General features: G+C 35.4%; 3 protein-coding genes across 3 annotated transcripts; 2 read left to right on the plus strand and 1 right to left on the minus strand.

Moving 5' to 3' along the window:
- The first annotated feature begins 1832 nt into the window (after nt 1–1832).
- On the plus strand, nt 1833–6962 carry LOC145625559 (5'-3' exoribonuclease 3-like). The gene is made up of 23 exons (XM_081678566.1): nt 1833–2069; nt 2160–2265; nt 2372–2448; nt 2553–2744; nt 2817–2936; nt 3017–3079; nt 3307–3477; nt 3571–3741; nt 3845–3922; nt 4014–4163; nt 4274–4384; nt 4549–4632; nt 4726–4821; nt 4914–4984; nt 5106–5234; nt 5331–5407; nt 5495–5535; nt 5668–5742; nt 5822–5883; nt 5989–6048; nt 6150–6225; nt 6295–6368; nt 6455–6962. The coding sequence occupies exons 1-23, from the start codon at nt 1884–1886 to the stop codon at nt 6960–6962; spliced, it is 2778 nt and encodes a 925-aa protein (XP_081534692.1). The 5' UTR covers nt 1833–1883.
- A 7177-nt stretch (nt 6963–14139) lies between these two features.
- LOC145625560 (auxin-responsive protein SAUR71-like) lies at nt 14140–14544 on the minus strand. Its single transcript, XM_081678567.1, has one exon. The coding sequence runs from the start codon at nt 14542–14544 to the stop codon at nt 14140–14142; it is 405 nt and encodes a 134-aa protein (XP_081534693.1).
- Nucleotides 14545–16975: 2431 nt separating this feature from the next.
- Nucleotides 16976–21991, plus strand: LOC145621317 (transcription factor E2FB-like). Its single transcript, XM_081676059.1, has 14 exons — nt 16976–17280; nt 18268–18460; nt 18588–18644; nt 18780–18865; nt 18940–19034; nt 19162–19216; nt 19335–19387; nt 19476–19526; nt 19637–19685; nt 19814–19879; nt 19975–20051; nt 20712–20928; nt 21098–21164; nt 21386–21991. Exons 1-14 carry the CDS (start codon nt 17134–17136, stop codon nt 21532–21534), a joined length of 1362 nt encoding a protein of 453 aa, XP_081532185.1. The 5' UTR covers nt 16976–17133; the 3' UTR covers nt 21535–21991.
- The last annotated feature ends 2065 nt before the right edge of the window (nt 21992–24056 follow it).

The raw sequence follows: 24056 nt of genomic DNA on the forward strand, positions 1-24056 counted from the left end.
CTTTTACTTACCCAACCCAAAAATTCAACCCGATCTGTTACTAACTCGACTCGAAATTAACACGACTTGTTATTGACCCGACCTCACTTCAACCCAAATTGTTCCTGACCCGATTTCAAATCACCTTAAATGCAATTTAGAACACCTTATTATTGTTGATCAAAGCATTTTGTCTTGAGAGACCAAGTCAGTCCAGGCCAACAAAAGAAATAAAGGAGCATCATCCTCAAATTTAAGAGTTAAATATAATATATATTTGTTGTATACTTGTATGGTCAAAGGAGATAATTATCTTCCTAAATTATAAACTATAGTTTCCTAGTATATTGCCATATATATTATAGTCAAAGGAAATAATTAATTTGATAAAAATGATAATTATCTATTTATAATTAGTTGAACCTGAATATGACCTGAGTTGGAAATGACCCGACCTGATTGTAACCTGCAAATTATTGACTTGAACATAACCCGACTTGGAAATGATCCAACCTGATTATAACCCGCAAATTATTGACTTGAACCGAACCCGACTTAAACCTGAGAATGACCCGACATGAAAATGACACGACCTGATTATAATTTGCAAATTATTGACTTGAACCGAACCCGACTCAAACCCGAGAATGACCCGACCTGATTCTAACCCACAACTTATTGACTTGAACCGAACCCTACTAGAACCCAAGAATTACCCTAACCCGTTTTAACCCGGGAAAACCCGAATTAAACCCGACCCGAATGTTACCCGACTTGTTATGAACTCGACATAAACCCGATAAGAAGTATGACCCGACGTGACCCGACCCAAGCATGACCCAACCCAAGCATGACCCAACCCAAACCCGACCCGCGTTGACCCGACCCATTTACCTGATTTGACAGCTGTAGTATTCCTATTAAAGCACATATTTTAAGAGTTTTTTAAAGTACGAGTAATTAGTTTTAGTTGAAAATTTTTATGTTATTGTAGGTAGTTTATTGTAGAGTGATCTATTTTTAAGCATATTTACTCTACGAAAAAAAAATTCTAGTTCAAATAAAACTCTTGTTTTTTTTTTTACCTTTGTTACCAATCTTTCCATAGGTTCAGTAACCAATATACGGGTCGGCTTAAAAGTTTAGCACCCCTATCGTTGATGTATGGTTGATGATGGACCTTTCTAGCAAAGACTAACTAAACGGGATGACTCTGCTTTCAGCCTTTTAGAATATGGGCTTTTTGATTGGATTTACATAACAGTGTTGTCACAGATTTGGTTCGGTTTGGTTTTACATTAAGGGCATTTAATATTGGGTCTCCAACACGACAACAATGAAAACCAATATACACCACCTTTTTTACTACAAATAATGGAGCTTTTTATAAAAATATAAATTGGGAAGTTAGTGGATACATAGTTATTGGATATTTGGATGAATTTCTCCAACCTTTAATTGTGTAGTTACAAATTGGTGTAATGTGGTGAAGTAACTATCTAATTCTAAGTAATGGAGTGATTCGGATTAGCAGAATCCTAACTTTAGATTGTACAATTAATGAAGCAAAGGATAATGGATGGACATTTTTTATTGTAAAATTTAAACAGTCTAATCTCTACCATTATTTTGTTATTTCCTATGTCTTAAGTTATGTTAAATCAAACCAAAAAAAAAAAAAAAAAAAAAAAAAAAAAAAAAATATGAATGTGTAATGTAACACACGCCTGTTTAGAAAACCGTGAATAGACTCTTCGTTAAAAGGGAAACTGCCATATTTTTTGGCTAACTATGGAGTAATTTATTGCCCATCCACCATAGTTCAGAAGTTTATACGTCCTATATAATTCCATTCATTTTCTTTGCTTAGAGCTCATCTCTTCTCTTGTGATCCCTTTTGTGCAATGGGAGTTCCAGCGTTTTACAGATGGCTAGTTGACAAGTATCCTAAAATTGTTGTTAACGCCATTGAAGAACACAAGCCTTACAATAGCAACAACAACAACAAAAACCCCAACGGTTTGGAATTTGACAATTTATATCTTGACATGAATGGAATCATCCATCCTTGTTTTCATCCTCCTCATCTTGTTAGTTCCTCAATCATTTGTTAATTGTAATTGATCACTAGCAATCTCTATTTCTCATGTTTGTTACATGTTTTAATTTGAATATGCTAGATTGCTACTCCCACCACATTTGAACAAGTGTTTGAAAATATCTATGCTTGCATAGATCGTCTAATCAGTATAGTAAGACCCCGGAAATTACTCTATTTTGCTATTGGTCAGTGGCTTCGCTTCTTGTGTATTTTCATATCAATTCTCTCATAATTCATACCACCTATGTTTGCATTGCATGCTCATGTTGTGCCACTGCTATACTTGTGTAGATGGAGTTGCACCTAGGGCCAAAATGAACCAACAACGCGCTCGTCGCTTCAAGAATGCTAAAGACAGTGACATTGCTGTGAGCCTTAATGCCGCCATACATTCTTTTACTTTGTATCTTGTTAACATTGAAAATAAATGAACAGAGTGTTCACTGTTCTGTTGTGTTATGGCAACTTCTAGGAGGCAGAAGAAAAGAGGCTAAGGGATGAATTTGGAAGGAAAGGAAAAAAAGTGTTGCCGAAGCAAGAATCTCAAGTATCAGATTCTAATGTCATCACTCCCGGAACTGAATTTATGCACGACTTGTCTAGGGCTTTGAACTTGTATATCCGTCAAAAGCTTAAGAATGATCCTCTTTGGTCCCCACTTGAGGTATATTATTATTCGCTTTCATATCAACAACTACTTCATTATTCGCTTTATACAAATTTTGTATCATGTCAGGTTATTCTTTCTGATGATACTGTTCCCGGTGAAGGAGAGCACAAAATCACTTCTTTTATACGCACTAAGCGTAGCCTTCCAGGATATGATCCCAATACAAGGCACTGCCTATATGGACTGGTACGGTATATACATGTACATACACTAATTATGTAACTCCATTTTCTTCTCTACGGTTCAATCACTTTAAACTATTTCAGGATGCAGACTTGATAATGCTTGCATTGGCTACCCATGAATTGCATTTTTCAATTTTAAGGGAGGTAATAATATATTTTCCTAAATTTTTTATTTCTCACTTTGTGCCCAATTAGTGATATAGGAGATAAACATGTATAATACATAATTCATCTGAAAACATATAGCAATGCAAAAATGTTGTGCAGAAAACTAAATTGATATAGATATTTCACGTACACATTGTGATTATTTGCATAGTGCTATATTTTTATTATTATGTTGCTGTTTTATTAATTGTGTTATGTTATAGGATGTGCTTACAATCCAAGAACAGGCCCCTATTTCTGAAGTAACACTTATTACAAGTATTCAGAATGCTACACAGCATTCCTTGGCCAAATCAAGCGGGGATAGGCCAAAACCTTTCTTTGACAGAGGTGATAAAATGCTATCTTTGCTTATTCAACCTCAACACTATCAGGTTTGTAACAATGTTTTTTTAACCTTGTAATAATCGTCACAAATACTTAATTTATTTCAGTTAAACCTCACCACTACATGTTTTAATCTCCAGTTTCTACAAATTTGGATTTTGAGGGAATATTTGGAGCTCGACATACAGATAGATGATCCACCAGAAAATTTTGTTTATGACATAGAGCGAATTATTGATGACTTTGTGTTCTTGTGTTTCTTTGTTGGGAATGACTTCTTGCCTCACATGCCCACCTTGGATATACATGAGGTTAGCATTACACAATTTTTTTTTTTTATAAAAAAAAAACAGAATTTTACTCGTCAACTAATAAATTATTATTGATGATTTTCTCTTCACTCTTGAATGACAGAATGCTATAGACTTGCTCATGCATATCTATAAGAAGGAGTTCAAAAATCTAGGTGGATATTTGGTTGATATGCAAAGAGTAAGAAGTTTATTTGGAAGTAGAATTTCGTTTAGTATATATTGGTTTTTCAACTTACTAATTTATACAACCTTGAATCTCAACCGGTCAGGTGAATGAAAAGCATTCTGGTTACGTCAAGCTGAAGAGAGTTGAGAAGTTTATTTTGTATGTTGGAAGTTATGAAGAAAAGATCTTCAAGAAACGGACTGAGATAAGGGACAAAAGACTGAGAAGGATCTCTGCTCAATTATTAGAATTTGTGCGTTATTTCATCCACAATTTTGAGTCCATTTATACGTCCCTCTATGCAAGGTTTCATCTTATATAAAGCAATGCTGTAAGATATTTACATGTTTCTTTACTTCTCAGGATGCCAGTGAACATGATCATGAAGAAGATTTTGAGGTTGGTGTGACGGATCTGATGGAACACGAAACTGGAATCACTTCAGAAAATAACTCAAGTTCAGATATTCAGGAAGTAAGTCATGTTGTCCTATGTGTCCTTGACTGGCGACTCTTGATAATTGTTATTAAATGGAATGCCTCAAGTTTTGTCATGTCCATGTATATACCTTAAGGAAATACGTTATTGCTTAACAATTTGTTTCACTTGACAAAATATTGTCTAAATGGCTGACTTAGATGTTACGAAATACAAAGGAGCTGAATGAGAGGCTGAAGATTTGCATTCGTAAAAAGTCTAATGGCAATTTAGGAACAGATAAGGTAACACTTGCAATTTGTACCACAACTTGATCAGTTTCATATTGATCTGATTGGTTTTTGTTGCTAATAATAGTCAACTTCACAATTGTTCAGGTGAAACTAGGTTCATTGGGTTGGAAGCTGAGATATTATAAACATAAATTCAATGTGGAAGATTCCAATAAAATGGAAAATGTCAGAAAGGAAATAGTAAGTGATATTTTGATGTTGCTCAGCTCAATGATTATGTAATTGCTTCATTAGGTAGAAGAACATCATCTGGCTGGCTTGTTGGCTTGCAGGTTCACAAGTATACAGAAGGACTATGTTGGGTCTTGCTTTACTATTATTCTGGTGTACCATCTTGGGATTGGTAATGCAACACAACACCACTGGAAAATACCTACTACTATATAATTAAATTTGGTGAAATATCCTGCCTTTTCTTATTTTTATCAAAACTCATCCTTAATCCCATAAGTGCATTACTATAGGTTTTATCCAAACTATTATGGACCTTTTGCTTCGGATCTAAAGGGTTTAGCCAGTGTTAAAGTAAGATTTGAAAAGGGTTCTCCATTTAAGCCATTTGACCAGTTAATGGCCGTGCTTCCACCAAAAAGGTTATTCTTGACTGTTGCTTGATCCAGTCCTTTAATTCAAGATTAAAATGAGCAACAAACGCGATTTTGGATGTAACTCACTAATGATTTTTGCAGTGCACATGCACTTCCAACTGTTTATCAAGATTTGATGACAAATAGCTGCTCTAGTATCGTTGAGTTTTATCCTATAGGTAAAAAGTCGCCAAACTTCACTAATTTTACCATATACGATATTTAAATGTGAATTTACTGAATTCTAATCCACTTCAATGATTTAGATTTTGAAGTTGATGTGGATGGTAAAAGATTTTTGTGGCAGGTATTCATTGTTTCTTCATATCTTCCCCACTTTCTTAATGCATTGATGGATCTTTATATATGTTAAAGGAGTATATGATATCGGAAAGTTGTCTAATCCGCAAATGTGCCTTTTTATTTTTGTGTGGGAAAGGGTATTTGTAAGCTTCCTTTCATAGATGAGAAAAAACTCTTGAATGCCACCAAACTAGCGGAGGTGAAGCTAAGGGTAAGATTTATAATCTATTGGTGCAATTTGGAAGGATTCCCTGCTTTCATGATAATAAAAAGTAAACTACATTATGCAGGAGAGTGAAGCTATAAGAAATGTTCAGACAACTAACAAGTCATTCACAAGGGATTCAAACAGGTTTTGATTTCTACTACTACTAATTTTCTTTGATCATATACTAAGCATATATTAGTGCTTAATTTACATGCCCAATGCTAAATATGCTTTTATTCTTTTGCTTAGTTTCAAAGGGGACTTGGGGTGTTATCTGCAGCAGCAAACAACAATTGAAGACGATATCATGTTAGTTGAAAGAAGAGGGTTTTTTTGCATATACACATCTAGCTCTTTGATTAGTAGTAATGTGCATCAAATTCTTAGTTGAAGTTTCTTCATGTCATCAGGTGCTTCAATTTTGAGTTGCCTGCTGAACGCTTTCAGATACCTCGCCTGCTTGAAGGCATCCAGCGTCCCATTCAGGTTCTTATTTCAATGTTTCCTAAAAAAATTCTGAACTTCAAACCGATTACTAACAAGTGAATATGACAGAAAGTATTTGAGAATGACATCATGGAGACAATTCCTTGGCATGAATATAGTGGCAGGCGGCCCCCAATCACTAGGTATGTTAAATTAGCATTTCATCATTTTTTTTTGACTTGATTTGGAAGAGAATAAATAACAATAATTTTTGTAGACGTTTTGAAAGGTACAATAAGAATGCAGCTGTTGATGCTGGGACTACAATCAAAACTGCTGGCCTAGGTCGTGGCTTTGAAAGTGCAGGTAGAGGAAGAGGAATCAGCTCAAATTCATACCTACCTCGCAATAATGACAATTTGAAGTATGTGCATCGATCTGAGAACATACAGTCTACATCAACATTCCCTCGAAATGTTAGTAGGGGCTTTGAAAATATGAGAATACAGAATAGTTACACAAGTAAATCAACATACAATGGAACATGTAATACCAGCACACACAATAGTTTCTGGCATTCAAGTAATGTGGTGCGAGATGAAAATGCCTCTTGGAGACCAGTATCACAGACAAGGCCTAGTTTCTCTTCCCAAGGCGGTGAGGGATCATCAATGCAGTTTAGGCCTTGCTATGCAAATACCCCTCGTCAGTTTATGGGTAGAGGCAGAGGTAGAGGAAGGGGCCACTATTCTTCAGAACTTCCTGCAGGTTATAGGAAGGATTGTAATCGTTGGTAGTTATCAGCCGGACACTATTTGGTAGATGCGAAGATGTATGTCCAGTAATTTTTGTGGATTGAGATTATTTGGCCCTTGTTATATTATTGTTTGGTGCTAGAGTTTATGTTGGGATAGGTTACAAAACTGATTGATGTTTGGATGTAGTGCTAGACTACTAGTATTTGCCTTTTATCTCTGAAGTCTAATTAAGTTAAACATTTCAGATAAAACAGAGGATTAAAATTTTGAAGTAGATTGAATTGTTATTTTGTTACAGTCCTGATAATACCTAACATGTCATGTAGTGCCAACTTTTATGGCTATAATTGTCTAATTGAATGCCATATTCATCTTTCCTAAGAATAATTTCTACAGTAGTATCTACACCGATTTTAAATTGCATTGACAGATTTTTTTTAAAAGAAAATCATGACAGTTTTCTCAAAAGAATTTATAAATTCTGTTGCAGCATCTCAAATTCTACACCATATTGGTTCCAAAAAGAGCGAAATTATGTCTGTAACTTGGTTGATGGATTATATAAGTAGACAAAAATTGGGATAAAGAATTTAGTTTATTCCACATTATTAAGTTTCATTTGCAATGTTTGGTCTACTTTATTACAACTCAAGCATACATCCACATATGAACTGTGGAAATCAAGAATATATTGAACTCACTGCTTGCTAAGTTACGTTGGCCATGCAACTTCAAACTATAGTGCTAGTAATGCTAACATAAACTAAGGACTATTATCAAAATTAGGCTACATTATGATAAACGATAATCAAAGATTATTGTTGCATGATATAGATAGTATACGGTATGTGTGTAGTAATCTCTCTAATCAACTTAAAGTTGGGCCATCTGCTGGAGTGGCATTACCTCCTGATTGATCGCTATATTCAGAGGCAGTAGGTGCATCACTTGTGTCTGTAGGCGTAGCCAAAGATGTCGGTGTAGGTGCACTTGTATCTGTACCTGTGGGCGTGGATTCACCATCAGCTGTACCTGTGGCTGAGGATGCACCATCAGTTGATGCACCCTCATTGGATGCAGCTGCACCATCAGTTGCAGCACCTGCACCTGCGTCTGCACCTGTACCTTCCACAGAGCCAGCGGATTCAGCGCAGTGTTGCTTGACAAGGGATTCAAAAAAGGGGTTTTCAAAGTGTACGACAGACTTGCAAGCATCATCAATTTGAGCAAGGAAAGAACAACAAGATTGAGACAAGGTTATCTGATGGCTTTGGAATGAGTTACTCAAGTCTTGTAAGCAACTTTGTTTACCCTCGCTTTCAAAGGATGTAAAACATTTTTGCTGTTCTCCACCAATTTGAGGTAATTGGAACCCAAACGGGTTTTGCCCACCCGCACCTGCTTCGCCTTCCCCTAATACTAGTACATTATTCTTCCCTAATATTAAGCAACTCATGATAACAAATAACATTTTCGTCATTTTCATTTTCTTTCCTTTTTTTTTTTTTTTTTTTTTTTTTACTCTTTTTGATTGGGGTTTTATTTTTGTTTCCTTATTTCTACTTTTTGTTTGTGAGGATCAATGAGAAGTAATATATATTTGATATCTTGAGGAGTACGTGTTTAACATTATTCAGTTATCATGCCCTATATTTATGCTAATGGCAAAGTAATTGAACACTCTCTCCCTTACATGTGGTTAATTACAAGGCTTAAGTTTCTCTAATTTTCTCCACCATGCATTCTAGAATAACCTATCGATATTTATGTATTTTCTCTCCTTTACCTTCAACATTGATTTCTCATTTTCTTCCACCTTCACTCTTCTCCTGTTTTCTCTATAATCCTCACCATTCTCTTTAATTGTAGCATGCTATTATTAACACAATTGTACGGAACATTAATTACCCTCCCCATATAGCAGTTTGATAATACCTTATCCATTAGTTTTTAACTAGACAGTTAGTTGCAAAACCGATTATATATCCACGCCAAATCACTTGATAACAATTTAGATTTTTTTTTTCTAGCTCTTCTAGAATAATATTGTGTGTGCATCATTGTAGTGCACGTACAATAACATACTATCACGCTTGCCAACGTTTGTTTTTAACGCTTACTCAAATTATAAACATTGTAAAATTATAAAAAGTGAATATTAATAAAATATACACCAAGGCGATTCAAACAAGATCCCATGACTATATTTTATCGTATTTATAAATCACAAAAGCGAGTCAAAGTGTAGTGTGTGAATTGTGTATAAGTCAAACGGTGTCAACTAAAAAAACGAAGGTAGTATTAACAATTACTCCCTCCGTATACTATATTTGAAAGCATTATCAATGATAACGAAACGCAAGGAAGAATGCTAACTAATTCCACAATAATAACAACCAACCAAAAATAAACTTGTGAAGTTGGGATCGTATTGTTAGACCAATGAAGTATAGTCCAATTAATGTACTTGTAAATATATATTTAAAAAAATAAACTTATTTCAACTTATGCCTCAAATTGACAAGAACTTTTTTTTTTTTTTTTTTTTTTTTTGATGGAGTAGCCCAAAGAGAACATAAGATAGGAAACAATATTCTTAAAAGATACACTACTATAATCATAAATCCTAAAGATATATTTTCTAAATAATATTTAGAGATAAAATAAACCTAAATATATTATTCTCCTAATAAGATCAATACAGAAGATATATCACTCATATTTTCCGATATCTCATATCTCTAACATACCTTCAAAAAATTTTTCACTTGTTGAATGATGAGAACGTTTTTCTTTTCGAATCCATCAATCATCAAACAAAATATTGGTTTTTCAAAGTGAACCACATTCAAATCTCTTATTGGTCTTTCAGAGTAAACCACACTCAAATATCTTGGTCTTTCAGAGTAAATCACACTCAAATCTCTTATTGGTTTTTTAGAGTTAACTACACTCAAATCTCTTATTGGTTTTATTTTGGAGCAAAACCAAACTCATATCATGCTCGAATCAACTCACAAAAAAAAAAGAAAAAAATTGCACAGCGAAATTTTAGGTAAAATTTATTTTATGTTAAGATATTATTTAGATGAATAAAATTTTAACAATGGTTTATGTTAAGATATTATCAATGGTTTAAAATATATGCTCGAATCAACCTAAATATATTCTGTAAATAATATCTTAATATAAAATAAAGCTAAATATATTATTCTTCTAATAAGATCGATACAGAAAATATATCACTCATATATTTTCCAATATCTCATATCTCTAACAGTTATATATAGTCAGTTTATCATTTATTTATTTATTTTAAATAGGTAATTAGTCGCATATGATGACTATCGATCGCTATCAATAGAACGCCGGTGATTGATGATAGGTTATGCTTATGCATTCCTCAATTATCTATAATTAACTAATTTAATGTACGGATGTAATATAATAGGGTCAATGTAAGCTAACCGCGTCCTTGTTATTGGAGAATGAGACTGATTATGAGGATTTATACATTTAAAATAATGTTGAGCATCATACTAGTTTAAAATGCATAGTAGTTGCTTAATGTCATTGACTAATCAGCGATCGTATCTTGACCATGTTAAATGATTTTTCTGTCATGTAATGGGCTTCATATACACATACATATACATATATACAGGTAAAAATTAAGCTGTAAAAGTATGTGAAACCTACACACAAGCCGTCGGACTAGAGTCAAGCTCAACAGGGTCTTCTTTCCCCGCTGATTCTACCAAGCCCATTTCCTTGGCTGTGGTTTCGCTGAATACTAGACAGGGACAGTGGGAATCTCGTTAATCCATTCATGTGCGTCACTAATTAGATGACGAGACATTTGGCTACCTTAAGAGAGTCATAGTTACTCCCGTCATTTGCCCGCGCTTGGTTGAATTTCTTCACTCTGACATTTAAAGCACTGGGCAGAAATCACATTGCGTTAACATCCGCGAGGACCATCGCAATGCTTTGTTTTAATTAAACAGTCGGATTCCCATTGTTCGTACCAGTTCTAAGTTGACTGTTCGACGCCCGGGGAAGGCCACCGAAGGGACCGTTCCCAGTCCATCTCCTGGCAGGCACGCGGCGACCTGCTCTCGCCACGGAAGTAGCTCGAGCAGTCCGCCGACAGGCGACGGGTTCGAGACTGGGACCCCTGTGCTCAGCCCTCATAGCCAATCCTTTTTCCGAAGTTACGGATCCATTTTGCTCATCCAAACACTTCGAGGATCTTTTAGTGCGCACGTGCTAGCCATAGGCCCAAGGCCTAGCTGACCAAGGCTTTGCTAGCACCATGATCTAAGCTCACATGCCTTAGACATGGTAGTGAGCTACTCTAGCCTCACTTGGCTTGTTTTTCCCGAATCAAGCATGCACTTGCTTGCGTGGCAAGTGAAAACCCGAAGGCCTTGTGCGCCTATGCGGAGTGGTCAACGGCCTTGCCTAGGTCGACCCAAAAGTGATTGTGATAGTAGACCACTATCCAACCATCAAAAGTTGATAGGGCAGGAATTTAAATGATGCGTCGCCGGCGCAAAGGCCGTGCGATCTGTCGAGTTATCATGAATCATCAGATCAACGGGCAGAGCCCGTGTTGACCTTTTTTCTAATAAATGCATCCCTTCCAGAAGTCGGGGTTTGTTGCACGTATTAGCTCTAGAATTACTACGGTTATCCGAGTATTAGGTACCATCAAACAAACTATAACTGATTTAATGAGTCATTTGCAGTTTCACAGTCTGAATTATTTCATACTTACACATGCTTGGCTTAATCTCTGAGACGAGCATATGACTACTGGCAGGATCGACCAGGTAGCAGTCCTCGTTCGACACTGGCACGCATGAGCTCTTTCTTTTAACGGAGAGAGTCAACTCGTATACAGACGTCGTTCATGCTTAGCGTAAAACGCTTAATTGGGTTTGCCACAAATGAACGCCCATTCCCCTCAACATTTTGCATCCCAGGGCACAATTAGAGAGCGTACACATGAGCAACAACGCTTGGTTTTTGCCGTTTAGGTTGGAGGACGAACCCTGCAACAAGGTCCACCAAACACCCAAAGGATGTCAGGCGGAAACAAGAGATTTATAGGGACATCAATACCGTCATTAGGAATTAAACACAGAAGACCATACCTCGCCCAAGGCTTACCGCACTTGGAGCAAACACTGAAGAGGTTTATCAGCGTGAAGCATGGAGCCTGCCAACCAAAAAAACCGATCACTACTCACACGTTCTCCATACCACTATGTCAAGAAATCCCGAGCGTACAACCCACAACCACAAATAACGGTATAATTAAGTACTTTTTTGTAGTTTAATTGGTATCATAATTCGTAACCGATCCATGGTCTTAGCATTAAAACTACTCTAGTAGTATATATGCAATGTTTCTACAACGGAGTAGTTGCTAAATTAAACGATCAAATACATGATTGATAACTTGATAAGCATATAAGCATCAATAATAAGTCAAATGGAAAGTTGGAGGATTCACACATTGTCTTACTAGATGGTCAAAAATTGCTGTTTAAGCAGCTTGACTATTGACTTTACATCATTTGCGTGCTATATATTAGTAAACAGTATAAAAGCAGGTCGAATTCAAAGGAACATACAAGAGAACATATACCAAAAGCAAAGTAAGAAACTATGATTGCGCTAATCTGCATTCTTTTGTCTGCAATATATCGGAGAAGATTTGGAAAATAGCTGAATACTGTAGGAGATTTCTTTGGTGATAAACTGATAATCATCCTTATTAAAATAGCGTACATAATCTTTCAAAAAAAAAATAAAAAATAAAATAGCGTACATAAATCTATAGATACATATACATAATATGGGCGGGTGGGCGGGCAGATGCCAGACGGGCGAGAGGGGGTCATACTTCATATGGAAATGCATAATTTTATATCTTTGCTGAGATGAGTGGATAGTTTACATAATTAAATTATTTCTTCCCTGATTAACCAATCATGCCAATTAACTCAATTGAAGGATTAAATACATATAAAAAATAATTGAAACTTAAAACTGTAAACTAAATATAAATATTGCTCTAATTAAGCGGGTCAGAAATTGGGTTATTGGAATGATATCAACAATATTTCATACTGTAATAAGTAATAACTAGGAAAATTTGTAAATTGCAGCCATTTAAAATTTTTTTTGCAAATTGCAGCCCAAAATTTCGTATAAATTGTAAATTGCAGTCCGATTCAATTTTTTCATCGGTTTACATATTGAAAAATCTTCGGTTAAGGTTTTAGGGGTCATTTTAGTTCTTAAGGACCCAAATTGAGCTCGAAATTAGCAAAAAAATAACCGTGTCTCATATTTACATTTTCCTACAAATCGATACATTTTTGTTATGCAAAACAAGATACTTGCGTTATTTTTTTGCTAATTTCGAGCTTAATTTAGTCCCAAAAGAACTAAAATGGCCCCTAAAACCTTAATCGAAAATTTTTCAACTTGTAAACCGATGAAAAAGTTGAATCGGACTGCAAATTACAATTTATATGAACTTTTGGGCTGCAATTTGCAATTTTTTTTTAAATGACTGCAATTTGCAAAATACGAACTTTAAATGGCTGCATCTTGCAAATTTTCCTAATAACTATAGTAAAATAGAGTATAATTTTTTTTTTTAAAATACACGCAATGTCCAAAATAGTAAAGAGCTGATGAGTAGTTTAATTTGTAGGCAGTCTGGCAGTGCAAATTTTATATTAACATAGGAAATTAAGGTGTAAAAAAAAACATATGAAGTTCATTAATTTCTACATATATATAACCAAGTATTTAGAAAACATACATTAATAGATAGAACTATAAAAGTATATGAAAAAAATGAGAATTGTATAAATGCAGTAAAAGAAACGGATTAAATAAGGTTTTCTCATAATATTACAAAAGAAATACATCATCAACCTCTCAAAACCAAAAGTTGAGCAGGTACGAAGTAGTATATAATTTCAACCTAGCTAGAACTCAGTATTATACTATGTAATCTGATTGTATAACACTAGAGCAAAAAAGCTAGAAATAAAAACTGGAAAACCAATTCAAACAAGTTACATACATCAATCTAGCATATGTCACCAAATATAGTAGCAACAATACACGAGTAACACCCAATAAGATTAATACATACATACCATATCATAGTATAAGACAAGATCGATATCTATCTTTTCTTATATAGCTTATCTATAATTTTTTGAAAATTTTCAGGGTGGCAAGGAATCCGTAACACCCCTTGATGATCATAACCAAACACATCGGCAGATAATTGAAGCAACGTAACAATGGAAGGATCCTTCATAAACCGAGTCGGAACCACAAATCGCTTGACATCCTTCTCCTCCATGCCGACCATGACCGGAACATGGCCTTTGGGGGTTCCTCCTTCATTGCTATCGTCTCTCTGATGATCTTCGTTGTCGTTGTCGTCGGTTCTAGATAATCTAACATAGCTTGGTGGTGATGGTAGACATTCCTTCTTCCTCAAAATCTTGCCACCAAGATCTCTTGGCTTGATAAATGCCATGTTTTGTGGAAGAGGGCCGAGTCCAGCATAATCATCCAGCATATACTAATATGAGCTATTCTTTTATACTACTCATCTTCTATTAATTTGTAATTATATGTACAAATTACTTAATTGTTGGACTAAGCATTAAATAATTCTGCTTGCGTGGAAAAAGAGGTGTTAGATGATGACTACAATGATAATAGTACAAATTGTCCTTACCATGTACTTGGAGACTTTTGACATTTAGGGTCACCGTGGTGGATATTCGTTGGTAGTTTTGGTAAAACTTGAGAAGAAATGCCAAGTGATTAGTCTAAATCACCAAGTATTAATTGACTAGTCTTCCTTCCTTTTTTTTTTAATTAATAATAATTGTATGTTCTTTGACCATTTTATCTTTTATATTCGATTCCTTATTTTATAAAATTTGAACAAGTATGTTGAGATCTAATAAATACTTCTTCACTCTTTTAAGTAGCTTTGACCAAGTTTTTGAAAGCTTTAGAAACGAAAACATGACAAAATAATAAGGGGCCGTTTAGTTCGCACAGGGTAAACGGAATGGAATGAACAAAGGAAAAGAAAGAGAATGAAATGAAAATACCTCAAATTTAGTATGTTGTTTGTTTTAAGAAAAACAAAGAGAATCAAACCGCACATCAACCCACTACATCACCACCACACACAACATATCTCCGTCACTTTCCACGTTTGCCAGCCACCACCCAGCCGCACCACCGTTCGCCGCGCTTCCCCCACCAGTCGGCGCGCTTTGCCGCCCCTTCTCCCCCCCCCCCCAAACATCTCGCCTCCTTTGGAAAACTTCACCCAAAAACCCTAGAAACCCCTTCTTCCTCCCCATATACCATCGTGCGACCCTCCCTCCACCGTGGAAACCCTAGCGACTAGGGATTCAAGGGTGGGGGAGGGTCAGAGAACGGTTTTACAGGGAGAAAGAAGGGGTTTTACGGGGTTAGAGAAGGGGGTTTTACAGGGAGATTGAAGGTGGTTTTCGAGGTTGGTGAAGTTTTCCAAGGGAAAGGAGAGGCAACGAGGGCGGGGAGAGGCGGCGAAGCGCGCCGAGTGGTGGGGGAAGTGCGATGGCTTGGTTTACCGATGGTGTGGGTAGCTTAGGGTGGTTGTATGGTGGTGATGTGGTTGCTAGGGAATGGGAATGGAAATGGAAATACCTAGGGGGGTTGGGAATCAACTTAGAAGGATTTAGGGGAATGGGGAGGGTAAAGGAAATTGGAAAAAATGCCTAACAAACAACAACAAAGGAAATCAGCACATTTGATTCCCTTTCCCTTTGATGATTAACCCCAACCAAACGGCCCCTAAAGGTTTTAAGAAATAGAAACAACTTTCTTAGACCCCCTAACATAACTTTTAGAGGGTGTATGTAGGTACTTAATATGAGTTTTATAACCTAATACTTCTATTTCTTCAAAACATACACTTCTAATTTATGAAGATCTACTTCCATGAAGTAGATTTTATTTTTCCAGAAATGTAACTTGGCCCAACAAAACCCTTAATTAGTGTTAGGGCGGCCTATTTTCTTATTAACTGAATTGAACTGAACTGAACTTATTAGAGCTAAACTGAACTGAACTAAACTTATTAGAGCTGAGCTGAACTGAAAATAATTGCATGAGAACAAGCCTTTAATATATTAATATCATATGCTTGTTCACTGTTTAATTTTAATATAATACCTATATGGTAGAAAAAAATTTTATCAAATTTCATAAGACAACCATAAGAGTAAAATCTGATTAGATTATTTTGTATCAATACATGTGATCACTTCTTTATAAAAAGTGGTGGCATGGATTGGAGGATCAAATGTAGAAGTTATATTAATTGTGATCGATTAATTTATTAAAGTTATACTTGTATAACTTGTCCTTGAAATTATTCACTTTTTTCAAATCTCCAACTTATTAGGTAATGATTATGTGATTTAGTTTGGGGTTAATTAAGAAAAGAGCATACTAATATGTGGGGAGGGATTATATTAAAATAAAAGATTTAGTTACAATCATATATGGTTCATGTTTATGCATTAAAAAAATGATTTATGTTTGGTTTGTTTCATCTAAATGTAGTTTGCATAGGGTATCGTTTGTGGTGTAAGTTTTGCGCGGTTTGGTTAAAGTTTACAAGGGTAGCTTAGCTAATGTGACTATCTATTTAGTTGGAGTGACATTCAAATTAGTAGTCTTCATTAATAATAGAAAGTAAGTGTATGTTGTCCAAAATGTACGATTAATTGTCATAATTAGTAATTTGATACATTGATAATCAGTTGTAATTAATATGATAAGATACGAACGTATATAATCCTATGATATTAACTTTTGCGAATATGATAGTCTTCAAGCATACACTCATATGAAGTAGTGTGAAATTTTAAGACTTGGAGTAAAATGGTAGGAACTCTAGGAAGTAATAAAAAAAAACAAGGGTAGGGGTGGGGGGGACAGTTGCAAAGTACGGTTCCCTCCACATCTAAAATCCGAACCAAATTCCCTCCTTCCCTCCCTCCCTCCCTAGTCCCTTGGTATTCAGCAGCTATTCTCACCAGCAAAAGCCCAAGTAATTGAACCCCCAATTTCAGTTTCAATTTCAACGCCGCCTTGGATGGCGACTCGCAAGGCAGTTCCTGAGAAGAGAGAGGTTGTTTTATTGGCGCGGATGAAGCCGCCTTTTGCTGATTCACCTGGCGATTACTACTCCTTTTCCGATCGTCTTCTTCCTCCTCCCGATGCCATCGTCGTCAACACTCCTGTTTGTACCCTTTCCCTTCATTTCACTGCTCCTTTTCTTTTATTCTTCCTCATAACTACTATTCAATTGGGGATCTTTTCTTTCCCTACTTTTTTCAGCTTAATTTACCACTCTATTTTTAATTTGCCTTTTTCCCACTATTGTTTTCGATTCTATTTTTTCCTACAATTTGGCGGTGCAATTTTTTTTTTTTTTTTTTTAAATATCATTAATTTTGATTGGTTTTCTTATCTAAAAACTCCAATTGAGTACTACATTATATAATTGGATTGTTGATTTAGTATATACACAACTAATTGTATTGCTTCCAATTACTTAATTTTTACTACCCTGCTAATGTGAATTCAGTTTGTTTAATAGTAAAATTGACCTGCTTCATGCTTGATTTTGATCATCTTAGCCCCAGATATTAGTTGCTTCTTCTATCTTAACTCGCAAATCAACTGCTGTTTGCGGTATATAACCATTTGCATCTTCACAATGTTGTTCAACGTGTCATCTTTAAGTTCAATATTGTAACCATGAAGACGACGAAAGTGACTTAACCATTATCAGTTGATCATATAAGTAGTAAGAAAGCATTTGCCTGGATATATTGCTTTGTAATTCAGCATTCAACTCTCTCTTGATGTCATATACACTACATTGTGTTGCATTTACCAAAATCAGTCTTTAGTAATATGTTTGCAATGTGCACATTTCCATTCCTTGTAGCCTATTCCATCTGTAAATCTGTAATCAGCATTATATTAATGTTTGTATTGTGTCCATATTTTTCTTAAGTATGGAAGTAGCAACAAATATCCGTTTAAAGTGGATTACTTTAGAATTGCCTCTTGCACATTATTAAATACTTTTAAGTGTTTCACGATTTTTTCCATTGCAGAAGACACAACTCAATATTGGGTTAAAACTTATTTAGAATTACATTGTAATACTCCTGCCATAATCTGCTAATTTTTAAGTGCTTGATATGGTGTCAATCAGCCAAAGAAGCGTAAGAATAAACTAGCTGATCACAACACCGAGTCTACTTCCAGAACAACCACTCAAGGGCTTAGAGAAGTCCTTAGCAGCCCTTTTCAGACACCTGTCTCTGGTAAGTGCGGAAATGGACAACGAGCTTCAAGGAATACCCCATGCGACATAGACCATCCTCAGACTCCCATGTCAATGATTGGTGAGCATTCAAATGACGACTTATATAGCAATATATGTATCAGATCAAAGTTTGGTTTACTTTTGTGGATTAGAAATTTGGAGACGATTCATCAGTATGTTTTATGTAAGCTGACGTCTGCTTGCAGGTTCACCAGGCGAAAACCTTACTCCAGGCGGTCCTTGTCGCTCTGGCCGCTCTCTTGGTACCAACCTACAGCATAATTTAATATTATATTGTTTATACCAAGCATATTTGATGCCCAACTTGAATTGTAGTCCGTTTTAGAACTTTGATTTTGAATAAATCAATTGATGATACCATTTTCGTGTTTTCTCAGTACTATTAACAAAAAAGTTCATTAATTTGATTGAACAAGCTGAAGATGGGATACTTGATTTAAAGAAAACTGCTCAAACTTTAGAGGTAATGTTTGCAACATGCTCTTGGTTTTTTTAACTCTCAGGAGCAGCTTTTTAAATCTTTTTTGTGAGTTTCAGGTCCAGAATAGGCAAAAAAGGCGGATTTATGATATAACTAATGTTCTAGAGGGCATCGGTCTCATAGAAAAACTGAAGAATGGAATACAATGGAAGTATGCATAACTTACAGAATCAAATCACTAATATATATTTGCCTTTTCCTCTTGGTTCTGATTCTTTATTGAATGAACTCAACCAATATAATTTGTATATAATGAAGAATTTTGATCATTTAATCAGGGGACCTAGTGTTTCAAGGCCAGGTGAGGTTAGCAATGGTGTTGCTAGTCTACAGGTATGCCAACTTAAATGATACATTTACACAATTTATATTTTGTTGCTTCATTCCTCTATACGGATGTGTGGTCAATTTTTTATGTTAGTCTTGTGCAAACTTTTTCCCCACTATGCAGGCAGATATAGAAAATCTCTCTATGGAAGAGCGCAAATTAGATGAACGGATAAGGTTAATTGTTTCCCAAGTCTGCTTTTTTTTTTCTTCGTCATTTAGCTATACTCTTTCAAATTAGCACTGAGTCTCTAAACTATTGCAGAGAAATCCAAGAAAGACTGAGGGACATTACTGAAGATACAAATAATCAAAAGTAGGCTCCCCTTGTTTCGCCACCCCCGTGGTTTCCTCCCCAATTTTTTCCTTCAATCAATCAAAGATTGTTATCTTTGGATGCTTATAATTTTTTTTAAAATCTTTCAGATGGCTGTTTGTAAGTGAAGAGGATATGAAGGCCTTACCTTGTTTTCAGGTGTGGTTTTTGGTTTGTCCTGTCACTCACACATCAACTTCCTCCAAGTATCTTCACAGCTGTGCTTCTTATTATACTAAACAATAATGCTTGCTAATGTTGTAACTTGTGTTTTGTGGTTACAACAGGATGAAACCTTGATAGCAATTAAAGCTCCACATGGTACAACTTTGGAAGTCCCAGAACCAGATGAGGTTTGTTCATATGATTGTAAATACAATATGTTTGTCAAGTAATGCTTCTGATATATGTCTGAGGGTACTTGCTTCCTCTGCATTTTGTTTATCAGGGTGTTGATCATCCTCAAAGAAAATACAGAATAGTTCTAAGGAGTACTATGGGTCCTATTGATGTTTATCTTGTCAGGTACCATTTCCTCCTGATTTTCTTGGCCTTTGTTGCTTCATTGCTATTTTCCATTGTCTTTAATAAAAAACTTTTATGGTCAACTTTTAGAAACTTTGACTGTAAAAACTCACATTATAAACATCAAACCTATAGTATGTGAGGTCTTGTAAGATTTGGCTTGAAATATATTTTCAAAATATCAATTTTATGTCTTATGAAATATATATGTGGTCTGTATTAAAGACCATACAATTTAAAGCGTAGAAGATTAAAAGCAGTGGAGGGAATTGCTATATTTCAGCATAAAATTCATGCAACTAACTTACTTAAGTATAGAGTAGAGCTCCTGTTATCTTCTTTGTCACTTCATATTATTTGTAATTTTGCCATTGTGATCACTTTGCATGCAAAATAAGAGATATTACAAGTAAAAGACAGTCAGCTAGTGGCTTCTAAGGTTTACTTTGAGAGGAATGCAAAATGAGGTCTCTGCTTTTTGTTTCATCTTGGCCTTCTCTCCACTCCTCTTTCCATGTTTGTTTTCTTCTGTCTTCTGTGACCTAAATGCAATCTCAACAACTTTGAAATAGTTTGCTTTTTTTTTTTTTTTTTTTTTTTTTTTTTTTTTTTTTTTTTTTTTTTTTTTTTTTTTTTTTTTTCTCTTTTGCCTATCTTCAGTCAATTTGAGGAGAAGGTCGAGGAGACCAATGGTGCAGAGACACTACAAAGCCTACCAAGTACCTCAGGTTGTAATGATCTTTCAAATGCCATGGCAGAGAACGAAAACAGTGGCAAACAGATAGAATTGCATGGACAAGATGCCCACAGGATGAGCTCAGATGGCTGTGCCCCTCAGGACTTAAGTGGAATCATGAAGATCGTACCTGAAGTTTATGTAGGTTTAAACTTCAAGCTTATTGATTGTCAATTAAAGTTAGTTTTATTTGAGAACTTTTATATATTATACAGTATATTTTTGAAGATGTATTTTCTTAAATTTACTTTTGCATAGGCTGGATATTAGATTATTAGCTAATAATATAATCCTTGTCGTTTGGTCACAGAATGATGCAGATTACTGGTTGCTATCAGATGCTGACGTTAGCATCAGTGACATGTGGGGAGCAGAATGTATCCTTCAAAATTTTATCACCTCAGTGAAATCTAGCTATTAATCTCTGATTTCTGAACCCCCTCCCCCTCCCTGGTCCCCGAATAAAGGATATAGTTGTATAAAAGCCAGAATCCTAACAGAAAAAAGTGGCTTGAAAATGAAAAGTACTCTCTTGCTCTTCATTTGGTGTCACCAGGTTTATTAGAATCTTGCAACTGGATTCCTTGACCTAACATAGCTGGAGTTGATTGGGATGAATTGGGGATTGTTCCTGAAGATTATGCTGTGGAGGATAACAGCACTCAGCAGCAGCCACAAAGCCTACTATCATTATTAACCAGTGCAACGGGAGTGCCTCCTGCTATTGCGGACTCAACCGGGAGATAAGACTGGGTTTAGAGATGCAAGCTCTCTTGGGTATTCACTTAAAACTTTGATCATATATTGCTTAATCCCAACCAAGCTACCTATCAATCTCTGAAGAGTCATGGCATGGGATGTTGGGATGAATATTAAGTATTTTCCGAGATTTTGGATAGACCCTCCTTCATTTGACAGTTGGTGAAGTGAGATGATTGAAGGATTGTAATTGTTCTTCAGCTGTGGCCAGTGTAGATGATTACTGTAACAACAAATAAAGAACGGTCAGTGTCTTCAACTGCTGTCATTATGTAGTTGTTGGAACTTTGAGTAAGCTGCAAAATATGCTCAACCATTGACTATTAGCAATGGAGATGTAGATTATAATTACTGGATGATACTAATTTAGGATTAGAGATGAAACTAGGAACTCTGTGTGATCTGAAGAAGTAAACAAGTGCTTCAATGAAGTTGACTTTATAAATTTCTTCATCTTTTAGATTATGCAGGTCAGTCAACAGGGAAGAAAGAGATCAGGCCTCATAAGTCATAACATGAATATGCTTCTTAAAAACTCTTTTTTTTTTTATTTAAATTGGGTTTTTTCTGGGCCAAACAAAGGAGCAGAGATCTAAGCCCACTCTTTGTAATGGGCTATGAAATGATTGATCGGAGAGATAGAAGCCCAAGCCCAATGCATATTTACTAATTTTTTATTTTTTTTAAAAAAAAATATGTAACTAACTAGTGACTACCAAATAGGCAAATTTGCCAGATATCCTAAATTGGCACCGAATGTTTGTTAGTTGCTACGGTGTTGTTAGGAGAGAGAGTGCACGTTAATTGGACTAGAAGGCTTTTTAAAAAATATATATGTAATTTTCTTTACACCAATTAGTCAGTTACTCTTTAGCCCTTATTAGAGGTGTCAAAAACTCAAAGCTACACCCGATCCGAAAAACATCCTATTTAGATTTGGATTCGCGTAGACTTAGTAATTTAGTATGACCAATGTCATTAAAAATCGCGATTCGGATTGTAGAATTGTACGATTCTACGATCCTAATCCACCTAAACGACGTTAATCGCTGGTAGAATCATTATGCTGTAGAATCGCTCATAGAATCGGTGAAATCGATACTGATTCTATGATTCTATACCAATTCTACTCCTGCAAAAAACCTGATTTTTCGAAACCCATAACTTTTGATTTCGAAGTCGTAATTATGCTTATAATATGTCATTGGAAAGCTCTTGAAATCTACTTTCTAATAGAATTAGTTTCGTACCTGTATCATTTATATATTTTATGTTATAGACTAAAGAGTGTAAGGGTGTCATAGTTGAACCTAACTTTAGTTGATCAGATCGGGTTAGATCTATTCATTGATAAAAAAAAAAAGGGGGTGAACGGTGAAGTAGTGAACCATCAATTATTGGTAAGCCGAAGACGAAAATTTTGTAAGGTGATTGGAGCAAGCTACCATACGAACCAAGGCTCTACTGCTTACTTGTCTTCTTTCCTGAGTGCAGTTGGGCCATCCTAGACTTGAATTAGAGACCTCGCCTTATTGCTGCTGTCTTTTTTTGCAGCTTTTGTTATTGCGGGAGCAACAGTCAATGTTATTTCCCCCAATATTGGTGCGAATAGATTGGTTGTTTCTTGACGAGCTCTTTCAAAAGAGCATAAACTGAAACATTCCAGAGCGTTATTAAATCATACTTGTTTGTAGACAAAGCAGATTCACATTCTTAAACCGATAACCATCTTTCGGCTAACCTTGGCTCCTCCGTCCCTCGAGTTAGCACAAGTAGATTTCTACAAAATGCTTGCTGTGATATTTTTACCCCCTCCTTTTGTTATAGAAGAGCAATGGCAGTTATTTTCTATTTATTTTAATCCAAACAAGCCCTTAATTATCGAAAATAGTTTCATTACTGTATAAATTGTTTCTATACTCCACCTTAATTGATGGAACCTCTCTCTTTGGCACAAGGAATTGAGATAAAAGAAAACAAATAGAATTGTAACTCTTGACAGAGTAACCCTTGATCGACCGAGTATTCTCTAACCAAGTAACTCCAGCCACATGATATAATCAGCCACATATGAAACTTTTGTGATGAAAATAATATTAATTTGATTAAAAACTCCCTCCGTTCCTTTATTTTTGCCCCATTATCATTTTCTTAGTTAAAATTTGAAAACTTTGACCATATATTACCGTTAATCTATAAAAGCTAATATAGTTCGGAATAATCTTGTTAGATTTGTCTCATTGTATATTTTATTAATATCACATTTTTATAATTTTTACGTGTATAGAAATAAAGAGATAGACGAATTAAAACACATATTAAAGGCCGTGCACAATCACATGGGGCAAAAAAAATATAGATATAAGCAGTAATTTTAACACATGTAGAAGTGTAGAACCGTCTCCAGGCTCCATATGCGAGCCAGCCAAACAGAAAAATAAACGAGGGAGAGAATGAACAAGGCCCAAAATTAAAATAAACCAAAAAAGGGGGGAAAAGAAGGTAGTAGG

This window comes from Chenopodium album, chromosome 3, assembly GCF_948465745.1.
Source record: "Chenopodium album chromosome 3, dcCheAlbu1.1, whole genome shotgun sequence".
Lineage (NCBI taxonomy): Eukaryota > Viridiplantae > Streptophyta > Magnoliopsida > Caryophyllales > Amaranthaceae > Chenopodium > Chenopodium album.